The following is a 9,156-nucleotide window of genomic DNA, read 5'->3' on the forward strand; positions in this document are numbered from 1 at the left end:
CTCTGCTGGAAATACTGCTCTGCTCTCCCCAGCACTGCCCCGTCCTGGGCCATTCCCTTCTTTGGTGCGGCAGCCGCAGCTCCAAGGAGAAGCAAACATTTCTCATACAATTTACTAGCACACTGGGGGGAAAAAAAAAAAAAAAAAAAAAAAGAAAGAAGAAAACATTCAAAGGTGTTAACACAAGCCTGTAGACACACTTTCTCCACCAGCTGCTAACAAGGGCTCCCAGCTGACCCAGAGCAGCTGCTGTTCATGGGGGCTTGCAAGAGCTGAGCCCCTGACAAGCGAGCTTTCAGGCACTGACTCCCCCCCCAAACATTTCTGTTTGGGTTCATTTGAAACTCCCAAACCAGCCTTTCCCCTGGTACGGATATCTTCACAAGCTATTACTTGCAACTGGATTATATAAGTGGCCCCAAAACCAAGCAATGACCAGGAAAAAATAATGGGAAAAGCCAAATTTTAAGCCAGCATGCGCAATAGCAAATGGAAAACACAGCATCTTTGCTGACAGCTGCTTGTGCCCTTAGGGACAGTGACATGCTAGCCGGACTTCACTTCTAAGGAGACAGCAGCAAGCCAACTAGGACTCAAAGAGCTGGTAAGCTTGATTTTTTTTTTTTTTTTCCCCTCTTCCTAAATTCTGGATTTTCTCTTCTTTTGGGCTAAATCACAGACAGGCTTCTCTGTTCACAGAAGTTTCCTTTATTAGGCTTACTCTTGGACTAGCTAGTGATTATTTTAAACCCAAAATAGCCGATCTCCCTTAGATTCACACTCCTGTTTTTGGAAACGCTATTTAGAGACCAAAACTCCTAAATCAAAAGTAGTCAGGAACGACAGTAAAAAAACCACATGGCTCTTTCAGGGAGCGTTGTAAGGGTACCTCTGGATTCCCTTCTTTCCACAAAGAGCCCCAAGAAGGCTGCTTTGGCTCCAATCTCCCTGAGCTGTACATGCTCCTTACTGGAAACTTGTGCCACTCGCATTTACGGGGTGAGCCCCAGCAGCAAGTCACTGCTGGAACTGCAGCAAGAAGTACACTGCCTGTAGTTAGCATAAAAAAAAAAGAAAAGAGATCAGCGTAACCCAGGCCCCCAGCTAACAGCCTTTGAAGAAAATATGGGAGCTGGAAAACATAGCATTTTTTTCTGTTTTGTGCAAAATTTGTGTGCGTATGTATATATACACACACAAATACACACACGCATAGCTATGTGGCACTGCAATGCTGAATGGCGTAGTTCTTATGGGTCACATTCATTCATCAGCATAGACTTTGTATAAGGCACAGGAGCTTCTATCTCCTCAAGAGCTCCTGTATTATCTGAAAGCTACCAGGAGTACTCAGGTCCTCACCCGAAAAGGTACCACTGACATGCAAATGCCAGAGAATTGCTCGGTTTTTCCAACAAGCAAATCGCTTGTGATCAGAGTCAAAATGTAGCAACATCTACTAGAAATCATTTTCTATTTGCTTATCGCAGCACTTTTCTCATTAAAAAGGAGAAAATTAGGCTGCAAAACATAACCAGGGTGCTGCAGGATGCACACCTCTCCTGGCCCCACAGAACAAGGCAGGAGGATGATGGCCGGGGGGCTGCCCTTCCCACCCTGAGCTTACAGGAGGGCTGCTTTGTGGCACCAGCAGGTCTGGCTCCAGCTCTCAGCACTGAGCACACGACACTGAAGTTTTAATGCTACTTCACTTGTAGGCAGTGTATGAGAAAGCAGAACTAACCCCAGCAAAACCATCAAAACACAGCTGGGGGGGCTATGTTCCCACCACAGGGTGCTGGATCCCAATGGCTTGAAGAGTTCCTTAATCCTACACGTTGGGTGCTGCCTGCTGGACTCACTGTGCAGAGCGCTGAAGTTTTCTTTAAAACCCTTCCACATCCCACAAAAAAACACAATCACGGTAACCTCGTTGCTATTTAGCTTCCATTGAAGCTGTTATGCCAGAGCTAACAAGACACTATTGGAAATATGATATTTTAATAACTCACTTAAGAAAAAAAATCAACCCTGCAAGGAAGTTGCTGTGAAATATATATATTTTTGGAAATTACAGAGTTAAGGGACTGTAGAGGCCACCCTGTTATCCACATTTGTTGTCCTGTATGCCACTTACAATCCTCGTAACAGGATAACCCTTTTGTTCCAGGGTATAATCTCTGCTTGGGGAGCTGCATTATACAATGGGCATTTAGAAATGTGTTTCCTAAAAGCCTGATCCAAACCTGCTAAGGACCCACCCATTTCTGTGAGCCTCAGGAACGCGTACCCGGCTGGCCATAGTGTGTTACCACACACCTGGTTCGGGGTAGCCACACCAATTGCTCTGATGAGATTAACATCTCATCATCAACATCTCATTAACATCTCATCTCAACATCTGCCGGGCTCAGTCCCAAGCTCCAGCTGCCCCAGTGCAGAAGCACAGCCCCGCAGCCTGCCCCTCTCCATGCTGGGTTTGCTCCAGGGCTGAGGTCCTCGCTTCTGCTGGGGGCCCTCCCCTGGCTCAGCAGGCTGGACTCGATGCCAGCGCCCCACGGGATGGAGAGGGGCCATCAGGCCAAGCAGAATCACTTTCCTTCATATATGTTGATTCAAGTTTTAACCACCTGTGCTTTGTTATTCAAGAGTGGGGTTTTTGTTCACTTTATTTTTATTTTTCCCTTTTAACCTCTGAAGTTAACAAAGCCCTTATCCACTTCAGGAACCGACCATGAGGGACTCAGCAGGCTTCCTCCTTTGCTCACTGCTGCTGGTGGCCCCCCATTGCACGGAGGTGGCCGCCCAGGAACCCCAGCCCGACCCCAAAACACCGTGTGCCAACTGGATGGGAGGAGCACCCGGCTACCCCGGTCACAACGGGCTCCCCGGCAGGGACGGGAAAGATGGAAAAGATGGACTAAAGGGAGAGAAAGGAGAGCAAGGTTGGTGTGAGCGTGCGGTACGGTGGCACCAGAGGAGCTCTGCTCGGGGTTGGGGTGGACACGGTGCCTCACACCACGGGTGTTGAGCTCAGTACCAACAGCTCCCAACCCCAACTCTGTCCCCCAGGTTTGCAAGGCTCCAAAGGCGACCAAGGCGCCATGGGAAGCGCAGGGCCAGAGGGGCCAAGAGGCTTTCCAGGACAGCCAGGGCTGAAGGGAGACAAGGGCGAAGGGGCCTATGTTTACCGCTCCGCCTTCAGCGTGGGGCTGACGGAGCGAGCCCCCCACCCCAACGTCCCCATCCGCTTCAGCAAGATCTTCTACAATGAGCAGAACCACTATGACGCCAGCACCGGCAAGTTCCTCTGCAGCATCCCCGGCACCTACTACTTCGCCTACCACCTGACGGTGTACATGTCAGACGTCAAGGTCAGCCTCTATAAGAAGGACAAGGCTGTCATCTTCACCTACGACCAGTTCCAGACCAACAACATCGACCAGGCGAGCGGCTCTGTCTTGCTGCACCTCAGCTCAGGGGATGAGGTCTGGCTCCAGATCTACGGGGAGGGGGACAACAACGGTGTCTATGCTGACAACATCAACGATTCCACTTTCATGGGCTTCCTCCTGTACCCAGACATGGATTTCCATTAGAGCAGGGTGTGCTGCACGGGAGAAGGCACAGCAGCTTAACCCCAGACAGAGCTCTGGCACTATAGCTATACTATATTCACCAGAAAATTCCCTTCTGTGGGGGCAACGACTGCCAAGGGTAGACCCTACCTCCTGTAAGATCAGTGAGGTTATATACAAAATGACTTGTGTGGGGCCAAGAGTTCGCTCCTACCTCTGCTCTTGCTCTCTTTGTAGAGACCTGGGCCCAAAGGCAGCCACCACGTTGTGAAACAGTAACTCTAAAGATCAGCTGGCCTTTCTTAAATATAAAGCTGACCAAAACAATGGTTATTTTTAAATATCACATTCTACATTTCCCTTTTTTAACCACTTGGATTCATTTACACCAAAGGTACATATTTTAGCCAGCATTTTAAAATTTGAAAGCCATTGTTGTGCTTGCCTGCAGCTGGAACCGATGGCTGCGGTTTTGCCATTACATCTCCCAGTCTCATTAGGGCCTTCAACGTCCACCCATGGTTTGTCGTCTCCCTATTTTAGCCCAGACCTTTGAATATATTCAGATTACTCACTTTCATTAACTTCAATCCTATGATTTTCCTTTTATGTTTATCCCCTATCATTACCTCTAATTCAGACGACGTGCTCATTTAGGTCAGGGATCTTCTCTTTCGATTTACCTGAAAAGACTTCGGGGCACCTGTGAGGCTACACAGCAGCAGCAGCCCATTGCCTGCATGGCTTCATGGGTCCTGGGGTGGGCACAGAAGAGCAGAAGGTCCTCGCAGCTCCTGAGGTGGAGGTGGCCCTTCCCAAATTCACTGACCTGGCACTAGAAGCGATGGCAGGAGTGTTCATTCAGCCCAGAGGCTGCAGCATGTAAGGTGCCCTGGTTTCCACCTGCAGACTGGCAGGATCCTGTCCCGGCTCCCCTCCGAATAGTTCCCAAGCTCAGCCGCAGGCTGAGAGCCAGCACAGCCATTTTGCTGGTTCTCCACCCTACGAGAGTGCCACTGGCAAGGGCTCGGGCACCAGCCAGGCAGAGCTCAGGTGGTGCAGCCTCCCCCACTGAGGGAGGCTCCTGGCACGAACACCCCCGAGACCTGGCCCAGCTCTCAGCAACATCAGCTCGATGGAGGGAAGGGCGTTAGGGCTGAGCTTGGTGACAATCCTGCCAAGCTGCTCTCCGAGGAACCTGCCTTTCAGTGAAGAGCATTTGATAGCTTCTCAGATACATTAAAGAAGACTCCCACTGAGCTCAAGAGCAAGCCAGCACACAGAGCTAATGCATCACTACCAGCACGAGACAGCACAAAAAGCTTCAGCTGAAAATATTTCCAGCAGCTGCATTTTCTACACTACAGTCAACAACCACACTACAAATAACAACAATAAAATACTGTCTCAGTAAAGGATGCTCTCGTGTTTTTGTATGCATTGTTGGGAAGGGTTTAAAGAAATGGGACATTCTTGCAGCCCTACCAGGCAGTCCAGGAAAAAAAAAAAAAAAAAGTATATGGAGATTATACTTAAATATTATCTACACACACTGAGCAGATCCCAGTGTGGCTCGCTCTGAGCCAGGAAGGCAGGGGCACCTGTGCCAGCACACACAGGGTCACCCACCTGGTGCTTTCTCAAAAACCTCCTGTTTAGCTGTCGTCAAGGCTTCAGCATCACACCACCTCGCACTGCACTCCCTCCTTCTCAGGGAAGATCAGCTCGGTTTTCCAGAGTAAGTCCGCAGATCCACCCGCCAGGAACTAGCCGAATGGTTCCTGAGCAGCCAGGAGCTGGAGAGGCTCCTCTAGCCCAGGCAACTTCAAATACACCAGACCCAGCAAGTCCTGAAGTGGCGCTCAGGTCGATAATGTTGAGTTCAGACAGCTGGAAAAAAAAGCCTGCTCCTACTGTGTGAGTTAATGGGAAGGGAACGGGAGGAGCGAGGGAACGAAACTAATCCATAAACAAAAGGAGATTTAAAAATGAAGCAATTGCTGGATCAAATTATATAAGAAGCTTAAATCAAAAGGAGCAAATCAAAGCTTTGCAGCATTGCGGCTTTTTTTCGTGGCCCCTCAAACATTTTCAAATGGATTTTCTAAAGGCAGGGAAAATGGAAACTACCAAAGTGCTACAAGACATCTGGAACAGGCAGTAGGAGAAGATACTGATTTACAGACTGGCTCCCAAAATAAATTATTCCTTTCCTTGCTGCCACACAGCAGGAACAAATAATCTTAGTGATATCCCATGCCCCAGGTCTGAGAGGCTTGGGCCCAGCTCTTCACCCTGCCAGCCACACAGACCTGGTGCCACGTGCCTGCAGCCAGGGCAGAGCCCGGGGCTCCTCGCCCAGCCCACGCGAGGCCCCAGCAGCAGCATCACCCCTGCCAACGCAGCACCTCCTGCCCCAAGCTGCCACAGCTGTGGGAAGTGTTAGAAACCTGGAGACCAGGGCTACGCTGGCCCTGCTGGGAAGGGCTCAATGAATCCCACATTTTCCTGCCACCCACATCACCCCTCACATGCATTCAGCCCACTCGGGATGCTCCCAGGTGCTGTCAGGCCTCGTGGCTGATGGGCAGCCTCCCAGGAGAGGCCCGGGGTCACCACCGTTGGCCTCCTGGCGGTGTCTGACACACAGGTGTCTGCATGCAGGCTCCCGAGGAGACACCCACACCACAAACACACCAGGTAGCATCAGGGGCAGCAGCTGAGGCAACATCAGCTGCTCCTAACTGTGCCTCAGCCCCCTGTAATCACTTGTGTCAGTAATTAACCAGGCTATGAATAGCAGTCCCACTAAACCATGAAGAGCTACAAGGAAGAGAGCAATGCTCTTCCTGCAGGACTTGCATCATATTTACTTGCCTAGTATAAAGTTGCCAGAGGCTTTTTGGCAGGGAAGGTGGCACCGGATAAATGCTGCCTCTAGCCAACCTGCGCAGTGCCTTCCCACAGAACGGCTCCCAGATTTAGTTTTCCCATTTCAATGCTTTGGACAAAACCCATCCTGAGCACACCCCAACCAGGAACAAGGCTGTTGGGTGCCTTTGACTTGTTTGTACAAGATGAAGAGACTCAGCGTGCCAAAGGCAGGGCAGTAAATCAGCAAACCCCATCCACAGCTCATCTTCCACAGACTCATCCCCGGACACCCGTACTGCTTAACTCCACCGCTCTTCGAGGACAGCGATGTGTTGTCCTCGTGTGCAGGCTCAGTGTGTTAACCTCCCCTGACTCCGACTGAAACAGGAACGTGAAACTTCAACTGTTTCCTCCTGCGGCCCTATCAGCCAATTTCAACCCACAAAGAAACCTGTGGAAGCCCTCCCATAAAGCTGTAGGACAGCAGAGGGGGAGGAGACGATCCCACCTGAAGCCACATCCCCTACAGAATTGGGACAGGGAGGAGCAGGGGGTATGAAGCAAGACACTTTTTGACAGCCAGGTCCCTCTGATCCCGTGGCTGACTCTGAAGCAGAGTGCTCTTCTCAGCAGGGTCAGGCACAGCTTTCTCCACTGTCCTGGCAGGGATTTTTAGAAAAGCCGTTTTATTTCTATAACACATTCCAGTGAATGTTTTAAGGCCAAGGTGTATCTGTCACCTTGGAGGCAGTGCGAACAGAAATGGGATTCCCACAGCACAGTGCCCATATCCCAGCAACACTGAAGCCACCTCAAATCAGCAGCAAACCACATGCAGACCCAGCTCAGCACTTTCAGTGCTACCCCAAGGAAGCCAAGACCAAAAACAACCCAAAACAACCCAAAGCAGTGCCTTTTAGGTGACTACAAGGAGGGTCCTTCCCAGCCCCGTGAGGAGGTTACAAGTTCATTTAACAGGACCGTAAAGGCTCACACATACACACCAAAACTGCAGGCAACACAGCTGAACACAGCTGAAGGGGTAGCCGACTGGAAATTCACTACAAGCAAACTGAATTTTCCATAAAGAAGGGAGAAAACATTCAAAGGTCCTATCTGCCAACTTTAAAAGCTTTAAAAAGGCAGTGTTCCTGTGTCCCTCTGTTCTGAGCTGCTTGAGAAAAAGGGCTACACTGTCATCTGCTGAGCGTGTTTCCATGTGCTCAACAACTGCATATTCAGAGCTAGATGCCTGCCAGCTTCCCAACTCCCCAGGGAAGCGGGAAGAGCTCCATTTATTCATCTAAATCAATTCCTTTATTGAGAAAAATACCTTCTACTTCCATTATTGAAGTAAAACAAAACCCGATTTTCATTCTCTAGGAGTTAACTTCAAACCAAACCAAATAATCAAGCCACAGCCGCTGCTATGCCAGGTCTGAGCTTCATTCCTGCCTGCATGAAGAGCAACAGAGCTCTGGGTTCTCCTGCTGCCCAACTCAGAAATGGCACAGCAGAAATACCACGCACAGATTAAAGCCAGCCTCCTTCAGCCCTGGAACTTTCTCTCCCACACAATGACTTTTTTCAGCTGAAAATAGCTTGCACATTCCTAATGTATTGTAGCAGCTGGAAATTTCCTGCTAACAGAGAATCGGCCCTGTGAGACTCCCAGCGGGAAAGGGCTGACATTTAAGCATTCTGCAGCCCGTGCTTTTCATCTGGGCTGCACCCATTCCAAAGCGTTTCGGCACTTAGGGCCTCGAGCTGCCAGGGCAGAGGCAGATGGCTAGCCTCCCGTGCTGCGTCCTGCCTCACTGAGATCAATGGGACAATTCATGGCACTGGGCTCAGCACCTCCATAAAGCTCCTCAGCCCACAGCATTTATTCGGGCACTAAGACACCAAGTAGTACCCAGCTGATTACAAAGTCATCAGCCATAGCGCGTGTGAAATACTGCTGCGAGAGGCTCATATTTTAACTTCGAAACGCCTGCTAAGAATGGTGTCAAAATCCACAAGAGGTACAGGAATCAAACCTCTGTAAATGAAGTGTCAGGAAAATGCCCTTTACACCAATTCGTATTAGAAATTTTGACATCTTGTAATTATTTCCTGATGACAGGCTGATTGCCTGCAGACTAATTAGACCGAAAGACTTGACAAATGCTAATGTAGAAACAATTTGAAGCTCAAGGGTGTTTTGTTCTTCAAATTAGCCTTTCCATTTTAACACTGTCCTAAAAGAGACCCAAACAAATTAAAGTCCCTGATGAAAATTCTTATTTGAAGCCTTCTCAGAAAAAAAGAAGTTATACACAATGAGACTGGATGGGGAGTGTGTAGAGGCAGCTTCATGCTCCAGACAACTGACAACACAACACACGCCCTCAGTGCCACCCCCTTCTGAAGAACATACCTGTTCGTTTCACTGTGCCCTGAGAGAAAAAACCCGAGCCAGGTGCCAGATCTCAATGCAAGCTCAGTGCCTGGGAAGTAATATCAGAGTAGTGTTCACAGGAGCTATGAACACATGGGTATCAGCTGCACACCAAGACAGTGCATCAAATCAAGGAGCTTTCTTCACAACAAATTTTATACCGTGAGAAAATGTTGGGATTAGTCAGCTCCTCCCCTACGGACATGCTTTCCACATGTCTAGAGTCTGCTTACACTACTTTTTAACACGAAACACTGAGACTCT

General features: G+C 49.4%; 1 protein-coding gene across 1 annotated transcript; it reads left to right on the plus strand.

The window, feature by feature from the left end:
* The first annotated feature begins 261 nt into the window (after window positions 1-261).
* On the plus strand, window positions 262-4,992 carry ADIPOQ (adiponectin, C1Q and collagen domain containing). Its single transcript, XM_082766819.1, has 3 exons — window positions 262-604; window positions 2,726-2,945; window positions 3,073-4,992. The coding sequence occupies exons 2-3, from the start codon at window positions 2,735-2,737 to the stop codon at window positions 3,597-3,599; spliced, it is 738 nt and encodes a 245-aa protein (XP_082622945.1). The 5' UTR covers window positions 262-604; window positions 2,726-2,734; the 3' UTR covers window positions 3,600-4,992.
* Window positions 4,993-9,156: the final 4,164 nt, after the last annotated feature.

This window comes from Aythya marila (assembly GCF_965140915.1).
Source record: "Aythya marila genome assembly, chromosome: 9".
NCBI lineage: Eukaryota > Metazoa > Chordata > Aves > Anseriformes > Anatidae > Aythya > Aythya marila.